Here is a 24,621-nt window from a genome sequence, read left to right as displayed (position 1 = left end):
GGTCTCTCTGAAGAACCAAATCATCTCTCACCTTTGATCAAAGCTTTTCAATTTCAGCTGACTTGAAACTGTTCCATTTCAACTGATTTTAACACCAAATCTATGAGGAATTATCCCCATTTTACAAATAGGAGAATGGAGTCTCAAATGATGAATGACTTGCCCAAGATTTGACAGTTGGTTAATGGGCTGGGATTCAACAGATCTCATGGCTCCTGGTTTAGTGTTCTTTCTAATATTGACATCTCTTACTTGTTTCATTTGTGGATTGCTTCAAAATGAGGGCATGGCTTTGAATCAGGGGAAAGAAGAAGGGATAAAGAGGAGACGGTATAAAGAAATACACATTATAATCACCTCCGGAAGATCCAAGCTTCCCACATCAGACAAGTACCCCCTAAGAACCTCTAAAGCATCTTTTGTGTGTGTGTGTTGGCAGGGTGGGGAATAAGACAGCTCTATCTCTTATTGCTTTGATCTGTTAGGTAACCATATTTAACTTACTGTGTTTTCCCACTAACAACAAAGACATGAGATTTTTACTTTTCCTAAAAGAGCACAGAGATTTTTAAAAGATTTGAATTGTCAGTGTAATTTAAAAAAGAGAGAGAGAAAGAAAGAAAAGAAAAGAAAAAAAAGGAAAAGAAAAATGGTGAATTGAGTTTCCTCCCCCACTTCAACAATTAGATAGTTATAGGACCTGGACCAATTGCTTAAATTCTCTAGGCCTTCCCTCATTTGTATGCTAACTTAGGAAATCTCTATGGTCCTTTTCAGTCCTACAATATCATGATGCTAAGAAGTTACTTAGTCCCAATCATGCACACAGAGCAATGTGTAAGGCCCCAAAATACCTGAGCCTCTCCAGAGTTCAGAAACTAGTTGGACTATTAGTATATTAACTCAAAAGAACAGAACAAGGTAAGCAAGTTAACTTTTTAATAAAATCCAAAGTGATACAGATATGTAAGTGCAACACATAAACAAAAACTGTCAATGTGGAATGAAACAGTCCATAACATGCCACAAAATGATGGGGCTTTTAGCTATATAACTGGAAAGGTCAGAAATTGAAATAAGAAAATGACTTTCTAGGTGGGTAGATATTTTTATCTGCAGTCATTAGAGTCAAGAATGATCATGGCTTGGGGATGCCACTGGTTGATGCCAACAGGAATGATTTGAGGAGCAATGGGAGACAAAGTTAAATAAGCAAGAAGGAACCGAATGTAATTAATGTTCAAAGCCAAAGGTGGAAATTTAGCTTTATCTTGGAGGCAATGGAGAAATGTTAAAGAAATTCAGAGCACAGATATAAAATGATAGTGGTTGTGTTTTAGAAAAGAATTATATACTCTGAAATGATTTACACTCTCATCCCTAACATGAGGCACACTGAGGAAAAATATTTTTTAAAAAGCCTCCTTTGTATCATCACATCCAGCCCTAACACAAATCTTGGTGGGTGGGTGTGTGTGTGTGTGTGTGTGTTTTAAAGGAATTTCCAAATGATTCATTGATTGTTGAATTCTATAGACTAGATTTTCACCAAAAAGTTTTTTTTCATCAAATAATATTGTGAAGTGCTGCATATTACATATTTCCCTAACAAATTCACAAAATAAAAATAACTAGGACATTACCGTCTGTAGGCAGTTTTGAAGGAAAGAATATTTTTTAAGTGTATATGACAGCATTCCTCAAACGTACTTAATCATGGAACTTTTAAAAATAAGATATTTATTAACATAATGCAGAACTAGTGTTTCACAGTATACCTCCTTAGAACTAATACCATGAGCATTTAGTCGTAAGAGAATGAAACTCAACAGAAAATGAAATCCATTAGTAACTGACACAAACACATAAAAATACATACAATTCATTCTCTTTTATCAGCATTAGAGACCAACATGAACTTACAATTTCTGTTAGCACTTGCTCATTCTCCACATCAGTGGTTCCAACCTTGGCTACATACTGAAGTCACGGGCCACTTAAAAAAAAAAAAATTACTAATGCCCTAACTTTATTTCCAGAACAGTTAAATCAGAATCTCTAAGTTCAGGCATCAATAGTTTTTAAAAGGTCCTTGGACAAACACACCAAGGATGATTAAGAACACTGCTGTAGATTAAGAGTTTACCAACACTAAAATGGTTAATGGTAGAGTTTGGGAAATGAGAATAGGAACATGAACTCCAGCTAATTCAGCTAAAAAATCTGTCCCTGAAAAATTGAGAATTGGCTATATTTATTCTGCATACAACACGAGATCTCAAATATTCTTGGCTTTTTTTTCTCTATACTTGTTCATCATTATACTCGTGGTTTCACACTAATACTACAGTATGCTAAACTGATAGCCAAAGATTTCTTTAAGGGTGTCTTTAATTTTATACAAATAGAACCAAATTTTCTATTATTTGCCAAATTTGAACTACTGGTCTCAGAAGTTTTAGTCTGATGTCCATAAAACACAGCCAGAAGTAAACTGCAAAGCCAAAACTTTGAACTGTCTTTCTGAAAAATACATTTTTTGAAAAACGTATACCATAGAAGGTTCAGGACTTACTTAAATGATGCTATTTATTTTACAGCCATCATTCCAAACTTGGAAAATTTATCACCCAAAATGCAATGAAGGCACTACAGTAGTTGAAAACTCATGTTTCAAAGCATAGGGGAATGCATTTATCATCCAGGAAAGTAGTGGGAAGAAGAAAGTAATATCACGTCCCTAAACCCAGCACTTACAAAGTGGTCAAAAGCTGCAAAACAAATTATATTGCAAAATGTGTGGTTATCTTTTTAAATTTCATCATCTTTCAGGAGACAATGAATACAGACAACAGGATCCCCTAAATTTAATCTGGATTTCAAATCCTTCTACTCATCCTCTCAACTTTTCACTTGGATGTGTGCATAATTAATTTAGATGAAATGATATAATGATATATATCACTTTCAACTCATCTGTTTTCTGAACCATATGACAGAGAAACAGTCTCCCCTCTCCCTTGTTTTACCTTTGCAAAGGCACTTAAGTTGGTTCTTTCTGCCAGGAATGCCTTTCCATTTTGCCTCCATTAAGACATTGAAGTCATGAAATCACAGGTCTGGAAGACATCTTCACCTAAATCTAATCCCTGCTCTCTGCCAGAAACTCTCCCGCAAAGTCTTATCTAATCTCACCCAACACAGTAATCATACTCAGTTCACATACCCCTTATATGTCTACTCAAACACTCTCTCTTCTAGAGTGTGACCTTCTTGAAGACAGGGGTCAGAGAGTCACCTTTTCATTCTGCAGTCCTGTAGCTGGACAGTGTCTAGCTCCCAGCGAAGTCAGTAAGTATCTCATGAGTGGCATCCTATTGTAAAGCCAATACATAATGATTCACTCTAGCCCCTTGTATAAGCATTTTCCCCCTTTGCTTGAAAACTCTTTGAAGGTAGAAATTATTTCTTCTTTAGCAGTCCCATGGACCCTAGAAGACAACAGGAGAGTTTTTAGATTCACAGCTTATGAGGTAGTTCATCGTAGTTTTAATGTATGAGAGGGATACTAAAGTGGAGTGGTACTCAAATGAGAAGAAACACATATCCATGTTCCAGTTAAGTACTGAAATATATACTGTCTCCTCAATTTTGTTAATACCTCCCTCTCAAGGCACTGGCTGAAGAAAAACAGGCTCTCCAAACCTGCAAACCAGAGGGAAACCTATGGCACCGAGCTTCTCAAACAGCATCCCCTACTGACTTACAACCATTGTCTTCGAAGATCCCATAGAAAAATTAACAAGAAGTTCTACTTAAGGAAAGAACTTCAAACTAAGTTAGACATTTTCTCATTCACAGGGGATTAAGGTTTCCTGGTAACTCCAAAGTAAACAGGCACATGGGAATTGAAGCTGGGGTGGTTTTATTCTCTCAAAAAAGTAACTGATGGGGGTGCCTGGGTGGCTCAGTCCGTTAAGCAGCTGCCTTTGGCTCAGGTCATGATCCCGGGGTCCTGGGATCAAGCCCCGCATCGGGCTCCCTGCTCAGTGGAGAGTCGGCTCAGGTCATGATCCCAGGGTCCTGGGATCGAGCCCCGCATTGGGCTCCCTGCTCAGTGGAGAGTCGGCTCAGGTCATGATCCCAGGGTCCTGGGATCGAGCCCCGCATCGGGCTCCTTGCTCAGTGGAGAGTCGGCTCAGGTCATGATCCCAGGGTCCTGGGATCGAGCCCCACATCGGGCTCCCTGCTCAGTGGAGAGTCTGCTTCCCCTTCTCCCTCTGCCTGCCTGTCTGCCTACTCGTGCTCTCTCTCTCTGTCAAATAAATGAATAAAATCTTAAAAAAAAAAAAAGCTTTAAAAAAAAAGTAATTGATGGTGAACTCAAGAAAAAACTAAGAAAGAAATACAGGAACTTCTATATATTTGACAGTAGTTGGTTTCATCTCTGGCTAAATTCCTTCATTCCCCACCTATCATCACTTTAACCATTAAGAAGCAGAAAATTTGAATGACTGATAATCTAGGGTGACCACAGTACTAGAAGTAGTAAATGCTACTAAGGAAGGAAACACATACTTACACACTTCTCACAGCATTTTGATTCACCAAAGGAAAGAAAAAAGAAAGGTAATGAAATCTAGTTTTTCACTACATGAAGTGCCAAAAGGCAACTCTTTTAAGAAGGAATTTATGCCCAAAGAAATAAAAAACTGCAAAAGAACTAGTTTGGGACAAGCCACAACTGCTAAACATACAAAAACAAAGAGAATAACATTCAGAATATTTAATAATTTAATTCAAGGATCATGTTACATAAAGAGGCACAGAGTAACAAAGAGCTCTCCTTAACCACAATTAAGAAAAACAGAGAATGTTTCATGCTGTACTAATCCCTCTGCATGCTGGCTGACTACAAACTTCCCACAAAAGGTATAATATTGACTGAAACAACATTAATATCAATGGCCAAAAAGAAGAATGAAATCCCACAACAAAATCTTTTTGAAAAATAAGGACAGTACAAGCTTTTTCCACCTAGGATATTAATAGCAATGACCTTATTATTCCTTGAATAATGCTGGCAACTGACTAGCAAAAAGAAACACACCCTGAATAAGAATACTATTTACATACAGTGTGTGTGTGTGTGTGTGTGTGTATAAAGTATTCATCATACACTAGTATAGTGGGTTTTTTTCATGTTTTAAAGACACTGTGGTACTGCTGCTATAATTTTAATGACAGGTTTTAAGAAAATGTCCTTATGCCTCATCTAAAGAGCACTGCTCCTTTAAAGATAAAATTTAATTTGAGCCATTTGTTGAGGAGTTAAATTACTCTACACATAATGCATAAGCCTTTTGAAGAGAGGGCAATTATATAATTATTCAAGTAATTGGATGCCTTTTATGTGTTTTAGTCTGCATCTTGATTACAAGGCCTCACAACTTCTCAACTACATCAAGAAAAGGGGAGAAGACTCCAAGGACACCTATAGATCAAACTTTGAGAAGCAACACAAACTGTGCTAACTCTCTGTAGGAGCATCTCTCACTTCTTACATATCTGCTCGGCTCTCTGTTTTCTGTTCCATGTTGCCTTCCGTGGATGGGCTTCTTCTGCTTACTTACAGCTGCTTCTCCCTTGTAATTCCAGATTTTCCATTGCCAACTCCATCCCCCTGGCTTCTCCCTCACCCATCCTACATCATGACCTTTCCCATTCCATTCCCACTACCACTCTGGGTCTTAGTTTCCCAATCTGTCAGAGGTGAATCTCATTCCATGAGTTTTCAGAGCCCATCACACTGGTCATGGCCAGTGCCTATAGAAAGTTCATCACTGGATCTGGTACCCACATCTAGGTCCATCAGCTGTGGCTGGATGAGCTGGGAAATAGAGTGAAGTAGTGCAAAACATGGCTTGCTCCTCTCCTTCTTCACAGCAGGGTATGTGGGAAGGCAGGTATGTAATGAAGTACATATATTTAAAAGTACTATTCAGGTGTCGGAGCTGCTGCCGCTAAGTCCGGGTCTAGCCTCATGCACTGCTGATGCCCGCCCGCCCGATGTGCACTCCCGATTCCTTTTGGTTCTAAGTCCAAAATGGCAACTCTCAAAGATCAGCTGATTCAGAATCTTCTTAAGGAAGAACATACCCCCCAGAATAAGATTACGGTTGTTGGGGTTGGCACTGTTGGCATGGCTTGTGCCAACAGTATCTTAATGAAGGACTTGGCAGATGAACTTGCTCTTGTTGATGTCATGGAAGACAGACTGAAGGGAGAGATGATGATCTCCAGCATGGCAGCCTTTTCCTTAGAACACCAAAAATTGTCCCTGGCAAAGATTATAATGTGACTGCAAACTCCAAGCTGGTTATTATCACAGCTAGGGCACGTCAGCAAGAGGGAGAAAGCCGTCTTAATTTGGTCCAGCGTAACGTGAACATCTTTAAGTTCATCATTCCTAATATCGTAAAAATATAGCCCAAACTGCAAGTTGCTTGTCGTTTCCAATCCAGTGGCTATCTTGACCTACGTGGCTTGGAAGATAAGTGGCTTTCCCAAAAACCGTGTTATTGGAAGTGGTTGCAGTCTGGATTCAGCCCGGTTCCGTTGCCTAATGGGGGAAAGACTGGGAGTTCACCCATTAAGCTGTCACGGGTGGGTCCTTGGGGAGCATGGAGACTCCAGTGTGCCTGTATGGAGTGGAGTGAACGCTGCTGGTGTCTCTCTGAAGAATTTGCATCCTGACTTAGGCACTGATGCAGATAAGGAACAGTGGAAAGAAGTTCACAAACAGGTGGTTGACAGTGCCTATGAGGTGATCAAACTGAAAGGCTACACTTCCTGGGCCATTGGACTGTCTGTAGCAGATCTGGCCGAAAGTATAATGAAGAATCTTAGGCGGGTGCATCCTATTTCCACCATGCTTAAGGGTCTCTACGGAATTAAAGATGATGTCTTCCTTGTGTCCCTTGCATCTTGGGACAGAATGGAATTTCAGATGTTGGGAAGGTGACTCTGACTCCTGAGGAGGAGGCCCATTTGAAGAAGAGTGCAAATACACTTTGGGGGATCCAAAAGGAGATGCAGTTTTAAAGTTTTCTAATGTACCACTTCACTGTCTAGACTACAGCAGGATTTTAGCTGGAGGTTGTGTATATTGTCCTTATTATCTGATCTGTTACTCAAGTAATATTAAAATGGCCTAAGAAAAAACATCCGTTTCCTAAAGTTCCAAACAGGAATGGTTCACCAAACCCTGGAGCTGTATCCTGATGCTGGATTATACCTGTCTTTGTAGCCCTAAATTGGTTAACGTAAGTTAGCCCCACCGTGTCAGAGGCAGCACTGCAGAGCTGTGGTTGCTCTTCACACCAGATGTGTGTTTACTGTGTGTTCTGTCACTTCGGGTTCCTTCCCCCAATACCTGACATGCCTAGTCCATCTTTTCCAGTCAGTCACGTCCTGGGATCCAATGTATAAATTCAATATTGCGTGTATTGTGTGTAACTGTTCCAAAGGATCTTATTCTGCGTACCATGTATGTCAGAATATAGTGTACATGGCCATATAATGTAAAAAGACAATGCAACCAACTAAGTGTCATAACCAACTAAAATACCAAATAAATTTTGAACAGTGAAAAAAATAAAATAAAAGTACTATTCAGAGACACAAGCAAGGTAAGAGTTGAGAATAAATTCCAAAATAATCTACTTTGTCTAAAAAAAAATGCAAAATATTAAACACATCAAGAAGAAGGTTGTTCTTTAAAAAAAAGAAAGAGTCCCAAAATTCAAGAAAGGACCGGTTCATGAGATTACAACAAACCATTATTTTAAGTCTTCTAGATAGAATAAAATATCGGAGGTACAAACTTCAAAACGACCAACTTCAATGTGATTTTGAAACCATACCATTTATTTTACTGTATCAATTTGCCTCCAGCCTTGCAGTTGTCCATCTCATGCACTGTAACAACCCTACTTCAGAACCCTACTTAGCATAACTTGTAGCTTTAGATAGAACTTCTCTCAACTACAGAAGCACAGCCCACCCAAGGGAGCATGATAACTGCTCATTTAAAGAAAATCACTTATGTTTTATTAACAATAGTAAAAAAAAATAGTTAAAGTCAGAAAAGGACTCTTCAAGTCAGATGCCACCACCTAGCTGTCTGACCTTGAAAAAACTCAATCCAAGACTATTCAGAGCACTGTCTGGAAGGTAAAAACACCATCACCACATACAACTTTAAAATGTACTAATTCTTCTGTGAACTCACTTAAGTCAATAAGGCTTAAGCTCTTTACTAAATGTCATAGCATTCACTTGAGTCACACTAAATGGCACTACACTGACCCCATCATTTTTATGGACTGTAATCCTTCAGCTGAGTTTTTTACCCTAGATAATGTTATGGAGTCCATAAAAGAAAGAACATCACACAGCTTTGACTAGTGGGTCACAGAACCAGGTGAACTCTTTCAGGGACATGCTTTCTACACTTTCATATGCTGGCCACCATAATGGCGACATTGTCTCCAAGCCAAATGTCAGGTCATGAGCTTAGAGAGACAGAGCATGTGAGCTATATCTAAGTGGGCCTTGACCTGCCAGTCTGAAAGCAATTATCCTCATTTTATGTTATATACCTAGCAATGAATTAGGGCCAGCCTTCTTCAGCTGGGTGAAGAATGGCAAGAAAAGCCAATTCTTTATGTCTGTACCAACACACAGTACCTGAAGGTTAGGTAATCTTTAGCTACTTCTGAATCACATCAATATCACAGGTATTATGGCCTCACTATAACTGTACAGAAAAAATATCGTACCCAGATATTGCTGCCACATTTAAGATGGGACGCTGACCTTGAAAGTGAACAGAATGGTGAGAGGTCTGCAAATTAAGTCATATGATAAAGTAGAAACTAAGTATCTTTAGTCTAACGAAGACATAGAAATGTTGTAAAAACCATCTTCAAAAATTTTTCTACCTCCAAACGGCAAAACAAGGGCAAATGGGGAGGGCCTTTCTAAAAATTTAGCACTGACTAAAACATGACCTGCCTTGTATATACCTGAGATTTACTCTGTTTGCAACTGTTGTGATACAGAAGATACAGATACAAACTTCAGTACTTGATGGGAAGCAGAACCAGATGACCTCTCAGACTCCTTTCAACAAAATTTTGTATATGCTATAAATTGACAACAATTTATGCATCTGTGAACAACCTCAAACTATTAGCCATGATGATCTGCTTTTCTCCATGACATGGTAGTGGTTGTTAATCTTGGTTTTAAAAGTATTAGATGCTCACTATAGGAAAGTATAGAGAAAGAATAAAAATGAACCATAATTACCCACAGCCAAGACAATCGCTGTTATCATTTGGTATAACTCCTGACCAATCATTTTTCAAGGCATAAATATATGTAAGAAAATTTGAGACAAGCTGTTTATATACCTTCTATTCTGATTTTTGCATTTATATGATAACCATTCTCTCAATTCCTTAATTATTTACCAAAAAAGTATGATTTTTAATGCCTACCTAATAATATAAAGTTTGGATATAGCATATTTCAAGCATTACATTAAGCACGTAGGTTATTTTTGATTAATTTTAATTATTATACATATTACCACATGAACATCCTTTTACAATGATCTTCAGACACCTCTCTGATGATGTTCTATGTATACAAGACTGAATTTATCTTTCTTAGATATAAAAATATTTGAATCATATGACAATCAAAGGACATAATTAAATATACACACATACACAAACTACCAAAGCAATTGCAAGGCTCCTCTGATTAGAACTAATCAAACTTAATCCTTCCTCAGAAATAGTTAATGCCACTGTCTTGAAAAATTGCTTCTAATCTTCACAAATATGTTTATATTTGCATATTATCAGTTATTAGTGTAATTCTTGCTTATCTGTGTAATGTGAAAATTGTCCTGAAATCTTAATATCAACCATAAATAAATAAGTTTGTATCTCAATATTTTTCAATTAAGAAAAATGTTGACAACTATAGGAATTAAGGACTTTAGTCCACTCAGGGAGAGCATTTTACAAAATAATATAAAAGCCATTTTAAACTAAGACCAATAAATCACTTAACTGGACCTTTCAATTGTCATTCTATGCCAGGTACATGCATGTCACTAATCCAGAGTCCTGCCTAGTAACACTTCTTAACCTATTTTCATGAATTCAGTTTGATTTTCCACATGAACCAATGCTTTGAGTTTGGTTTCAAGAAGAGAGAAGAATATTTTAACTGGAAAAAACTAAACCTCGGGCGCCTGGGTGGCTCAGTCGGTTGAGCGACTGCCTTCGGCTCAGGTCATGATACTGGAGTCCCGGGATCGAGTCCCACATCGGGCTCCCTGCTCAGCAGGGAGTCTGCTTCTCCCTCTGACCCTCCCCCCTCTCATGTGCTCTCTCTCTCTCTCATTGTCTCTCGCAAATAAATAAATAAAATCTTTAAAAAAAGAAAAAAGAAAAAACTAAACCTCACCAGATACTCATTTAAGATTATTATTCACTTAAAAAAATCATAGTAGTAATTAGGGTATATTGACTACCATCAAGATATGTTTTACAGGAATCTTAATGACATCCCCTACTCCATGGTTGGAGAGAGAGGAAAAAAAGACAAAATGGGTTTTCATAAAGCAGTTGTGTGAAATGGTTACCAGAAATAAAGCCAAAATTGGGGCGCCTGGGTGGCTCAGTTGGTTAAGCAACTGCCTTCGGCTCAGGCCATGATCCTGGAGTCCCGGGATCGAGTCCCGCATCGGGCTCCCTGCTCGGCGAGGAGCCTGCTTCTCCCGCTAACCCTCCCCACTCTCATGTACTCTCTCTCTCGCTCTCTCAAATAAATAAATAAATCTTAAAAAAAAAAAAAAAAGGAAATAAAGCCAAAATAGAACATGACAATTGAACTCTACAGGTATTATACAGCCTGCTATAAACATGGGCCCAACACCCAGGCTTCTCATGTCAGATAAAACACCAAGACAGAACTTAGAAATCCAGACGAATGGATGATGAACAAGTTACTTAGATGGCCTTTTTCATAATATTTTCTCACCCTTATCTGCTAGATAATAGAGAGCAAATTACAAGGCATTAAAAATAGGACATCAAGGGGTGCCTGGGTGGCTCAGTCAGTTGAGTGTTCGACTCTTGATTTCAGCTCAGATCATGACCTCAGGGTCCTGGGATGGAGCCCCACATCTGGCTCTGTACTCAGCAGGGAGTCAGCTTGAGGATTCTCTCCTTTTCCCTCTGTCCTTGCCCCCACTCTCCCTCTTGCTCTCATGATCTCTCTCTCTCAAATAAATAAATAAATCTTTTAAAAAACACAGGATCAGGACGCCTGGGTGGCTCAGTTGGTTAAGCGTCTGCCTTTGGCTCAGGTCATGATCCCAGGGTCCTGGGATGGAGTCCTGAATAGGGCTCCCTGCTCAGTGAGGGCTCTGCTTCTCCCTCTCCCTCCGCCCTTTCCCCTGCTTATGTGCACACACTCACTCTCTCTCATACTCTCTCTCTCAAATAAATAAATAAATAAAATCTTCAAAAAAACCAAAAAACACAGGATTGATTCTTACCTTAACAACTTTCAAAAAGATGATTAGACAACCTATTTTGGAAGGGTTGTTCCATTTTTCTAAGTTTTATACATGGCCAGTCATAGGAGAGAACCATGACAACAAATTCTCTCATTGAAACTTACTCTCAGGGCCATAGTGTTATAATCAGGAATAAGAACTCAGCATCTCTGAATGTTAGCTTCAAGATTTAACTGCCCATTAGTGGTGACATCCATTGCTGATCACCTTTGCATAAGATTAGAATCAACACTGTAATGCTGCATAGCCTTCTCCACACATCTTCAGAACTGTGACACCAAGTACTCTTCACTGTATATACATCTTTTTGTAATGTGTGAATTGTGAATCATGTGGATACATTACCTTTTAAAACAAACACTAAGAATAAAACTTTAAAATATCCTTATTTTATTTAAATAGAATTTAAAATGTTTAAGCATAAAGTCTCAGTGAGTATATCATAGGCTATAGTTAATTAAACTCATTTTTAAATAATTAAACCAAAGCTTATTTCTATTACCAGAGGAATATCTATTCAACACATACAAAAAAATGACCAGTGGGAAAAGTAGAAGCAATTCTATAATTTCTGCCTTGGCCCCTGCCCCAGTAAAAAGATTAAAGAAGTCCCCATCCAAGATCATCTGAAACACTCATTTTGTGGTGCAGAGGGAAACAAACACTCCTTCCACAATTCTCCCCAGAAGACAACACTTGCTACTTTCCAGTCTTAAAATGATAAAAGTAATGTTTGCCTTAAAAGGATGAGTTTGAGGGTACTAAAAATACACCACATAGGCCACCAAACAGTATCTTATTTATGTTAGTTTTACTGTTAGCTTTCATGAAAAGCCACAGTTTATGTGTCAGTTTTCCAAACTGACACATTTTAAGACTATAAACTACCCCTACATTAAAAAATGTTATGTGTACTTTGGAGAGAAATAAATGTGTATAACCTGATGCAATGGAAAACATAGCTTTCATCAATTATGATGCTGACTGCATTTTGTCTTCTTCAGCCACTGGGATTACGGATGCCTAAGTAAAGCACTGTGTTTGATGAGTCACATTTGTAGCACAATCGCTACACTCAACCCCACCTAATATACTGTAACACATTTTCCCCTCTGATCTGGCCATAATCATTTCACAAGAAAAAAAAAGAACTGATTAAAAGGAAACAGGACAGACAGTGAGTAAGCCATGAACAACTGCCCAAAGAACTGTAAAAACCCTGGCAGATCATTTCCATGTGTTTCAATTAAAGTTGCCATGAGAAGTGGACAACAAGCAAGAAAGAATTGATAAAGTTGTATCCATTCCCTCCTTTTTGTAAGTATAGTTAGAGCCAAAGAATAAAAAGTACAATTACTGGAGATCTTGCAAAGCATTCATACAGAAAAACATTTGGAATGCATCCAATGCAAACAGTCTGATTTATAATTCTACAAGCCAATCAGAGAATATCAAAAAAGCACTTTATATGCATTTTTAATATACACAGGAAAAAAAAGGCTAAGGGTATATAAATAGTTCTCTTTCAAAGATGGGATGACAGATTACATGTTTTCTTTTTTTCTGTGTTAAATATATATTTGTTCTAGACAATTTAGAAATAACTTGTAATAAGGAAAAAAACAAATTTTATATATATGTATATATATATAATAAATGACTAGGCAGTTAAAATGTATAGATTAATGTGTGATAAATAACATTTACAGTTTTAGGAAAATTTTCTAATTATACTGAATTTTCCTACAGAATGATTTCCTCCATTAAGAAGTGTTTATAGGTTGAATTGTGTCCCACAAAAATTCCTATGTTGAAATCCTAATTCCCAATACCTCAGAATGTGACCTTATTTGGAAATAGGGTCACTGCAGATGTAATTAGTAAGATGAGATCACTGGGGTGAGCCCTAATCCAGTATGACCTTACAAAAAAAAGAAAATTTGGATAGAGAGACACACATACAAGGAGGATGCCTATAAAGGCAAAGGCAATGATAGGGATGACACTTCTACAAGCCAAGGAACACCAAAAATGGTAAGCAAACCACCAAAAGCTTGGAGAGAGGAAGGGAACAGATTCTCCCTCAGTCTGCAGAAGGAACCAACCGTGTTGACACCTTGCTCTTGGACTCCTACCTCCAGAACTGTGAGACAGTCAATTTCTGTTGCCACCCAGTTTGTGATACTCTGTTACAGTGGCCCTAACAAACTAACACAAAAGGTTTTCAAGCATACCACAGGAAGACATTACACTCCGACCATACCCATTTTTCATAACTATCTGCCTTTTGGTAGACAGTGCTTGCAAAAATCAATCCTCCTTCCATACGCTCCTCCACCCCCACCCCCATGAGTACAGTTAGGTAAGGCTACATAACTAAGTTTTCTCCAATCGAATATGAGAAGTGACATATGCCTCCAGGCCTAGGCCTTAAGACTGGGGCATACTTCCTCCATACTCTTGCTCTTTCTTACCAGCTCACATTTGGACATGGTGCTCACCCAAATCAACCACAAAGATGAGGTCCACTCCTTAAGGAGTAGCAGAGCTACTTCTTAGAAGGAATCCGGGTCTTTAACTGACAGCATAGGATAGAGCCACCCACCAATGGGGAATATTCTCCTTACAATGTTACAAGAAAGTAAAAGAAATAACTTCTTTAAGCCACTAAATCATTGGATTTCTCTGTTATAACAGGTTAGCCTTTTGCTCTAACAGAGTACCAGAGGAAATAAAACATCTCAAACACATGCGATAAAAACAGTATGTAGAAACCAGGTAAATCTCTGAAACAATAAATGTGACTCTCTAGGAGAAGTTCAAGTGTAAACTAAACAACTACTATTACAGCTCCAAGTCTGAAACAATGTACTTGATGACCTTAGTAGTTGTTAAATTACAATTTAAACCCTTTGTGCGAATCTACCAAATCTAATTCTTAAAGATTTTTTTCTTAAAGATTTTTTAATTTATCTTTTAATTTGAAAAATTTTTGTGAGAATAATTAAATTTAGTATAAGCATACTGTCATGATTTAACATACATTTTAATGGTACAAAAAACTAACATATAAAAGTCTCACACTCCTCCTCCAATCTCCTCTCTAGGGAAAGCCAGTATTACATGTTAGAAAATACTAAGGCTGATCAAAATTTAAAGTCAACACAAGAGAGGTTTTAATTTTGGTTTGTGACACACACCTACAGTCAAAACCAAAACATATTCTAATAGTAACCATATAGAGCCTTCATATTTGCCTAACTCTGAGAAAAGAAAACTATTTTCTCATAGATGCTAATGACCAGCAATGTGGCCTATTTCTTATTCTTAAATGCTTCCCAAAATGTCACTATGTGAAACTGGAATATGTGTGAAACTAGAAGAAAGTTCCTGGAGAACAATTCAATACTTCTCCATTACTTCATTCTACTACAGATGAACCATAATGTCTACTCCCGTCTGGTCAAAACACTGAAAATTACTCTACTAGAATTTGAAATGTTTGCCTTTTATTAAGTCACAGGTTTCTTTCCAGGGTGACTATCCAAATCCTGTATGGACACTTATCAGGAAGACACTCTACTGAACTAAAGAAGAAAATAAAGAGATGAAAACTATCCCCATTTAGTTATTCAGGGACTTCATTAACCTGTGACCAAGAATGGAATCTATGATTCCAATTCATGGTTTGTTGGACGCACACATGTTACTGGATTCAAACATGTGTTTCTATTTAAACTGCTGGAATGTATATACGGCTCCACAAAGGGTGATAAATATTAGCAAATCTTCTAAGAATGAAGGTCCTTTATGACCACATACACCATGTTTTGATTCAGTTTTTCAAATGTCTCAGTCACACAAAGCTGAACAATCTGCTTTTTACATCTATCCACAAGTTAAAGAACAAAAATAAAATCCTTCCACAGATCACATCTATCTGTACCTTCACAGCCAACCAAAGGCAGATCTGTGATTTCTGCTGTCTTCTCTCTTCTTCCCTCATGGCAAGCCTGCCTTAGGTAGAGGCAGGGGATTCTGAAATGCCCAGGTAATGATAAGTTGGGTATTAACCATCATCAGATAATGCCAAGTAAGGGGTTTCAGGTATAGTACAGAAACTTCAACAGATGAGCCTAAAGAGGGGTGGAAAACTGTGGTCTGACACATTCTATTTGGCCAGCATAGCATTTTTAAATTTTTAAAATTTAAGTCCCTTTAGGAAAGCCCCCCAACTCAAATAAGATACTTCACAAGATATTATATCTCACCATGAACTAGGAACCCCACAGACATCATGTGTGCAAGCCAAATGTCTGAAGTGTGAATGTCACAGGAATTCTTCCAACCCTGTTTAGCCTTCTTACATTTTGTTTCTTTGCTCAGAATGCCCTCCCGGCCCACCCAAGCCTACCTCTTCAGTTGACATAGGAGTACTTAAGAAGTCCTTTCTTATCTCCTAAAGCCCCAGTCAAGTGCTTAACCCTCTCTGGCCCCAGACTCTCCTGCTATTTCTATGACTTTTCTGTCAGGCACCAGACTAATTCCTTTAGGGAAAGGACTATGCCTTGCTCATTTTAGTCTCTCCAGTGTGTGGAATACAGCAGGTGGTAAATAAATACTTTCAGAATGAAGAAATGGCAATACAAGTATCAGCTTAAAATATGTGCTTCCATATTCTTGGCAGAGAATGCAGAAAATGATGAAGCTGACAAAAAAGAAAAAATGTAGATCACACAGAGCAAAAAAATAAAGAGGCTGTAAAGGCCACATCTGCTTACACACAGGTGATTTCCAAAGGCTGATGACCCTCTACAGCATTATTTAACCTCATCTATAGTTGCTGCCTTATTTCACTCCAGGACCCCTGTATATTTGTTGTTACACACATGCTTTCTGGATCCCAACAACAAAGACACAAATATAATAAATCCAAATAAATGAAAGAAGAACATGAACTTAAGTCAATTTCTTTGAAAGGACAGGCATCTTCCCTTATACAAAACACTTATTTTAAAATAGAGCTGACTAGAAATAAACAATTGCTAATCATAGCTTCTCATATTCATTTTTCAATCAGGTCCACTCCTATTTCCCTTTGCTATATATAACTAGCCAGACTGGCTTCAGTGAAGCTCAGAACTCTCAGAGAACAGTCAGGGATGCACTGGACATGGTCACCAATAGTGAGCAAGCAGTTCTAAAGGTGCATCTTTCATTGATTATATTACCCCACCCATGGTCATGCTTACCGGAAATGAGGAAAGCTGTGAAGGATTCCTCTCCACATCCCAGGTCAGGTAAAGAAGGGTCAGGGAAAGAAGCAACAGGGGGTAGCAGTGAAAGAAGATAATCAGGACAGCATACCTGGCAGCCTTCATGGACTCTTTGCCTCCAAGCAAAAACGTCATTAGAGTTGCTCAGGAGGAGCAAGAAGTTAGAATGGTTACTTCCCAAACAGCATCTCATCCTTTCTTTGCCCTGAGCATTTCCAGCTGTCTCATCAAAACCTTCATATGGAAGGGGAGCTTTCAGGGGCCTGTGACCACTGAGACACAGTGACTTCTCCTTAATTATCACTAAGGCAGGAGTACAAAGCAACTTACCTTCTGAAAAAAGTCTTCCCCACTTTTGCCTTTTCCTTCAGCAGCAGCTGTAAATAAAAATGTATACATTTAAAATAGTTTCTTTTTTTCAACCTATGTATTCAAAAATCTCTCAAATATCAAGTATGAGAATAAAAAAGTAATACGCAAGATGCCATTCTTGCTCTCCCAAAGCTCAGCACCTGCCTGAACAGGTCTCATCTAATGCAAAGTCACCAAAAAAAAAAAAAAAACACTAATTCAATCAAATATACATCTTTAGATAACTTCACACTCTTTTTTTGTCTGAAAGACTCAGGTCTCTCTTTTCACACACAGATGAAAGTAATCTCATCCTTTCATAATTAAGGAACAACATGAACAAATGCAACTACCAATATAATCTACTATAGTGCTCCAAGCACTTCCTATCTGCAACCAATCCCAGGCATGAGGTTGCCTTTTCACCCTCCAGTTGAACCTCACAAGGTCTACACTCTTAGCTGTTTGTTCTATGCTTTGCAATGACTATATAATCTACTTGGGTTTCAGCTGCCATCATACTACTTTAATTCACTCCTTAATTCACATTTATAAGAGAGAGAAAAAACAACATGAGGATGAAACAGTAATAATGAAGGTCACAGACAACAATAAAATTTCATGTGAGATTAATTAAAAAGTCATTACATTTGAACAATCGTTTTTATACCTAAATGGCAACCTATAAATATAGGAGAAACCCAGGTCTCTACATTCAAAAGTCTTACAACTCTGTGAACCTTCTTTTTAATATGTGGAGAGAAATAAGCAATTTGAATAAAAAGAGAGAGGGTACAAAGAGCCAATAGCATCTTGCTTGCAAAAGCCTCAAACTGCATCTTTCAGAAGGCAAACACCAGGGGTGCCTGGGTGGCTTAGTCAGTTAAGCACCTGACTCTTGATTTTGGCTCAAGTCATGATATTAGAGTCCTGAGATTGAGCCCCTTGTTGGGCTCTGTGCTGGGTGTAGAGCCTGCTTAAGATCCTCTCTCTCCCTCCTCCTCTCCCCTCCTCCTCCCTGACACCCACCCCCAACTCATGCTCTCTCTCTCTTAAAAAAAAAAAAAAAAAATAGGAAAGCAAACACCAAACAGGTTTCAAATTCGGGTGCAGGGTGGACAAGCGGTTAACTGGAGAAGCCACCCCCTGGTCAAGACAAGGAGACAAGGAAATGAGCTGGAGCAAGAACTCCTGGACAATGAAATCTGGAAGACCATGGTACCCCAAACACCGAATGGTCAATACTGTCAAGGGACACTGTGTGTACATGCATATACATGTGTGTATGTGTGTCCAGGACACTTATTAAAATTATTAAAGACTCTTGTATGTCAACTATACCTCAATTTAAAAAAATTATTAATGACCCAAGAAATGTGGCAGGTCATTCTGTTAAGTAGAAGACTCAAAACTCAAAGAAATTCCCTCAAAGAAATATCAAGTATTAAAATTTAGACACCTTCTATAATCTTGTAAAAATGTGTATTTTTATCAATATGTTTTCATCCAAAAAACAGAACACAGAGTACATGTTTCTGTGATTTCCAAAGACAGTTTGAGGAAATGTATGAATACAAGAGCTAGGGGCGCCTGGGTGGCTCAGTCGGTTAAGTGTCTGCCTTCAGCTCAGGTCATGATTTCAGGGTCCTGGGATGGAGCCCCGAGTCGGGCTCCCTGCTCCATGGGGAACTTGCTTCTCCCTCTCCCCCTATTTGTGCTCTCTCTTGCTCTCTCTCTCTCAAATAAAATCTTAGAGGAAAAAAAAGGAAAACAAGAGCTAAAAAGAAACAAAAAATTTAAAACTCTATTCTAATGGTAGGCTAAACAACAGCCCCTCAAAGATGTTCATGTCCTAATTCCTGGAACCTATGAATAGGTTACTTTATGTGGCAAAAGGGATTTTGCATGTGTGATTAAATTAAGGCTCTTGAGATAGGGAGACAATCCTGAATTACCCAGGTGGGCCCAATGTCATCACAAGGTCCTTGTAAGAGGGAAGCAGGAAGGTCAGAATCCAAGAAGGTGTTGTGACAATAGAAGCAGAGGGAGAGCAGGACATATAACAAAGAAAGGAGAGGTCAGGGGAGAAAGATATCAGAGATGCTACACTGCTGGTTTTGAAGACGGACAAAGGGGGCCAACAAGCTAAGGAACATAGGTGGCCTCTAGAAGCTGGGAAAGGCAAGGAAATGGATTTTCCCCTGGAGCCTCTGGAGGGAGCATGGCCCTGCCAACACCCTGATATATGCCAATAAAACCCATTTCAGACTTTTGAATGCTGGAACTATATGAATAAATTTATGTTGTAAACTATTATGCTTGTAATTTGTTACAGCAGCAAAAAACAAAACAAAACAAAAAACATGCAAAAAAAAAAAAAACCCCTAATACATAACACCAATACCATTTTAACTTTACTTTCTGTACAAATACCATACCTCCAACAGCATGAACTGAGTAGAGAAACTGAGCAAAGACGTGAGCATTTGAATCACACATTTCCACAAATAGGTTCCTGGAAGTTAACTCTACAAATTATGATTTCCACTCTCTAATTTGGAAATATGTCAATATTAAAACTTTAAAAAAAAGGAAGGGCTCCTGGGTGGCTCAGTCAGTTAAACATCCGGCTCTTCATCTCAGCTCAGGTCTTGATCTTGGGGTCGTGAGTTCAGGCCCCGCACTGGGTTTCACACTGGGCATGGAGACTACTTAAAAAATAAAAATAAATTAAAAAAAAAAAACACAAAAAGCAAATTTGACCAAAAAAAACAAAGCTTATACTTTCTAAATAAACTGGAAAATGTGGGTGATCCTAGCTAGAGGGGCTACCTAGGCAAGACAAAAGGTTTAGTGCCTACACCTAATGACACAAAACTAGTTAAGTGCCTTGGGGGCACTTCAACTCAGCCACCTCCTGGGCTTTCTACTTATCTCTAAAGCAAAAAATAGTTTGAAGGGGCCCTACTCAATGACAAAACCGCTTGGCGATCAAAATTGCATAGTGTGGCACAATGATCCGAAAAAATTCTAGTGACATTGAGGAAACTCTTCTTTGAAAAGAAACTTTAGAATCAAAGATATTTTCAAAGGCCTATCAAGCAAGACAGGCCTATCAAGACGCCTTTCACCCACAGGGAACTCCTTCACAACTTAGAATTCATCATTTTAAATTTCATAATACAATTACATTTTGTTACAGACATTTCCTTTAGGACACTTATTTTGCTCATCATAAACTCATTATGTCACAACCTTGAAATGCCCCTTCATTCCAAGTCCAACTAAACAGACTTCACAGAATGGCCTTTCAATCCCTGGATGAATAAAAAAAGGGGGAGAGGATTTTCCTTAAACTCAAATTATAATTAACTATGTTCCAGAAAAACATCTAAAATTTAAAAGAAAGGGGCGCCTGGGTGGCTCAGTCATTAAGCGTCTGCCTTCGACTCAGGTCATGATCCCAGGGTCCTGGGATTGAGCCCCGCATCGGGCTCCCTGCTCCACGGGAAGCCTACTTCTCCCTCTCCCACTCCCCCTGCTTGTGTTCCCTCTCTCACTGTGTCTCTCTCTGTCAAATAAATAAATAAAATCTTTAAAATAAATAAATAAATAAAATAAAATTTAAAGAAACCTTCACCTTTAGTAACCTTAGGAAGTCAAGGGAAAGAGGAAGCAGGGATACTCACTGGCACCAAAAATACTCACACCAAAATTCTTTGGCCTTTTTCTTTCCAAGTATTTACATATAAGAAACTCCAAATCTGAGCCTGATTTCCCACTAAATCCTGAGTAGTGTCCATTCCTTAAGCCCACCAAGTACCCTAGTAAGAGACTCTGGCCAGATACTTAGGGAGATCACTGTCTCAGGTACAAACCATGGTTAGTCCATGTCATGGGCACTTTATAGTAACTATTCCTTATCTCATTCCCAGGTTGCTGGGTCTCCTGCCAGACTTTTACTGACCCTATCTATGCAAGCAAAGCTGTCAAGGCCATAGAGGCCAATTAAGGGAGAACAACATAACACCAAAAGTATTCTCTCAGCCACCTCAACAGGGGATCCTCTCTGCTCAAATCTGAGAGCTCAATTCTCAAATAGTCCAAATTCCTCAGTATTAAAATATAAACTCCTCTGAAGAAGTGAGAGATTGTGGGGAGGAGGTTTGCAGAATATTTACTTCTCAATATAAACTCAGGTATTTAATAAGTTCATTTTATAGATGCAGGAAAGAACAGAAATTTCACTCTTTCATTCCATGAATATCTAAGTCCTGTGCTGGTCAATCAAAATTGTCAAGCCCCTGACCTCATTCAACTTACAATCTCGGCCCATATATTCACAGCCACCCACTAGTAAGATAGAGCCAAAATCAAAATTTAATTTCAGGGACAACTTCCCAAAGATCTTTTCATGGTCACAACTCCATCCAAACTAAACTTAATAGAAACTTAACTTAGCTATTTCTCCTTCAGGACAATGTACTAAAAAGTTACTCATTTTACTCTTAATCCAACATTACAGCTGGGCAGTTCGAACTCTGCCAGGCCTGAAGAATAAAGGGTACTTTCAGGAAGATCACTGAAGAGTTGGATTTAAAAAAAGAAAAAAACATGAGATATGATAATATCTAGACCCAATGACTGTCTTTTCACTATGGTTGGCAGGGCAAATGTTGCCTGTGAAATGAGCCAAGCCATCCTGATGTCGAGGCATTCCTTGACCTTTGAAGTCTGACTATATTCTGTGGTGTAACAGTTCTTCAGAGTCTTCACATTCTTAAACACCAATACACCCTCATCTTTTTCATTCCACAGTACCATGAACACAAACAAAATGATTTAGCAGGCTTTTTCTGTCTCTATAACATGTCTTCTGCCTGATGTTCCAAAATTTAGTCATTTGATTGTAAAAACCCTGGATTATTCTTGCCAATGAAAGCCACTGTCTTTATTTTCATGACATAGAACTGCAGGAATAAATTACTTCAGTACTACTGAAACATGGCTTCACAGATTGTGCAGGTAAAGCATTTCATATTTTAAGCTGAACAACTCATTTTTATGTTTATTATAATTTCTCCAATGCTTTGCCATATTTTATTTGATATTTTTGCTTCACAAGAAACACGGGATGGCAAAATCCACAGCCAATAAAAACAGCAAAAGTTGAAACAGGTGTAAACTATTATACTCCCCCAAACTACGGGGCAAATCTAGTTAATTACTGAATTAAGGGGGGGAGCTCAATTTTAAATTCTTTGTAGGGCATATGGAAACTTGTTTAAATATCCCTTTCACTCTAAAATGCTTTTCCATTATAACAGCTGATGCTTTCTGGAGTCAAATCTAAAAACACAAGGACTATGTATTCATATTTAAAACACAGTATGGAATATCTTTAAACACTCCCTGGATAATGTTCCCCGGTGGAATCTGAGCCAAAAAAACAAAACAAAACAAAACAAAACAAACAAAAACAGTTCAATATAAAAATAAATGAGAAATAATTCTTCAACTCTATAAAGATTCAAGCCATTTCTCCCTTTTTCTTAACACAACCCAATTGTAGCACATTTGCAACTAAGAAGGCTGCTGTATGTGAAGGTCACCTGAGAAATAAATGTGAACATTTAGGTAGCCTAATTATCCTGCAAAAATACTAAAATTTTAAAACATTCACTTATCAGATCAATTTAATCAATATGCTAAAAGAGCTATGCGAGATACTTTATTCTGTGTATTACTGTTTTCAGAAAACTTCCATGACAATTGAGCCAATTTCACTGAAAGAGGAATCATAAAAAGATGTAGAAGATGCAGTTATTATATACTCCCAAAGAATTTTTATGTTCATGAATCATATCTAACACTCTAGAGTGGCATGCAAAGTTCTGAGAATTGATTGAATAGTAGACATTAAGCCTATTCTTAAAGTTCCTTCAATTCTCAAAGTCATTCAAATACCTAGTAAACTGAAAAACACTCCAGGTTTAAACATCAGTAATGAACAGTGGCTTCTGAAAGTTATATATCACAGTAAGTGTGAGGATTTTCAGACCTCATCTTTCCTAAAACTCCCTACCTGCTTTCAGAATTCACAATGAACAAATCACACTCACCTGCTTTAAAAAAAAATTAAAAAACAAAAAAAGCATGTAAGCCTGTAGAGAAAAATCAAGAAGAAACAGACAAAAAAAATTTTTTTCAGGGCACCTGGGTGGCTCAGTCAGTTAAGCATCTGCCTTCATCTCAGGTCATGATCCTTGGAGTCCCAGGATTGAGTCCCACATCAGGCTTCCTGCTCAGCAGAGCCTGCTCCCTCTGACCCTCCCCCCTCTCGTGCTTTCTCTTTCACACTTTCTCTCAAATAAATGAATAAAATCTTTATAAGAAATTTTTTTTCTTAAAATAGTGGTTGGTAATTTGAGGATGGTTTTCTCCTTCAGTCTAATGCTTTTCTTAAATACTGTTTTTGTTGTTGTTGTTGTTCTGCAGTGAAAAATCCCCATGTTCAGGAGAGACTGGAGGAAGATGGTAGTGGAGTAGGAGGTCCCTAGGCTTGCCTCATCCCAGAAATACAACTACATAACTATCGAATCATCCTAAATACCCCAGGAATTGACCTGAAGACTGTCAGAACAAACTCCACAACTAAAGGTAGAGAAGAGGCCACATCAAAGAGCACATGCAGCATACACTGGATATACTCCCTGAAGTCAGGCCTTTGGGAACAACACTACAGGGCACTATAGAACCTCTTTTTCATAAGGCCATTACTTGCAGGAGCAGGAAACACAACTGACTTTGTTAACACACAAAAATAGGCATGGAGACTTAGACAAAATGAGAAGACAGAGGAATTTGTCCCAAATGGAAGAACAAGACAACACAGCCAGAGATCTAAATGAAACAGATATAACTAACATGCCTGATAAAGAATTTAAAGTAATAATCATCAATGGACTGGAGAAAAGAGTGGGAGACATGAGTGAGACCCTTAACACAGAGATAAAGAGTAACATAGCAGAGATAAAAGGCTCAATAAACAAAATCTGAAACATGCTTGACAGAATAAACAGCAGGCTGGGGGCGCCTGCGTGGCTCAGTCAGTTAAGCACCTGTCTTCAGCTCAGGTCATGATCCCAGGGTCCTGGGATCAAGCCCCACATTGGGCTCCCTGCTCAGCGGGGAGCCTGCTTCTCCCTCCCCCTTTCCCTGTTGTTCCCCCTGCTGTGTGCTCTGCCCCCCCCTGACAAATAAATAAATAAAATATTAAAAAAAGAAAGAAAGAAAAAGAATAAACAGCAGGCTGGAAGAAGCAGAGGA

General features: G+C 38.4%; 1 protein-coding gene and 1 pseudogene across 1 annotated transcript in view; one reads left to right on the top strand and one right to left on the bottom strand.

The window, feature by feature from the left end:
* Window positions 1–24,621, bottom strand: part of BICC1 (BicC family RNA binding protein 1) — a 301,301-nt gene that overhangs the window by 185,746 nt on the left and 90,934 nt on the right. Inside the window, exon 2 of the mRNA XM_044916472.1 lies at window positions 17,272–17,318. Within this exon, the coding sequence (XP_044772407.1) occupies window positions 17,272–17,318 (47 nt within the window). The remainder of the gene's footprint in view (window positions 1–17,271; window positions 17,319–24,621) is intronic.
* LOC110589656 lies at window positions 6,089–7,104 on the top strand (annotated as a pseudogene).

The sequence above is a fragment of the Neomonachus schauinslandi genome, chromosome 6, assembly GCF_002201575.2.
Source record: "Neomonachus schauinslandi chromosome 6, ASM220157v2, whole genome shotgun sequence".
Taxonomy (NCBI): domain Eukaryota; kingdom Metazoa; phylum Chordata; class Mammalia; order Carnivora; family Phocidae; genus Neomonachus; species Neomonachus schauinslandi.
Note: the sequence above shows the minus strand (reverse complement) of the source record. Positions and strands in the feature narration are given on the sequence as shown.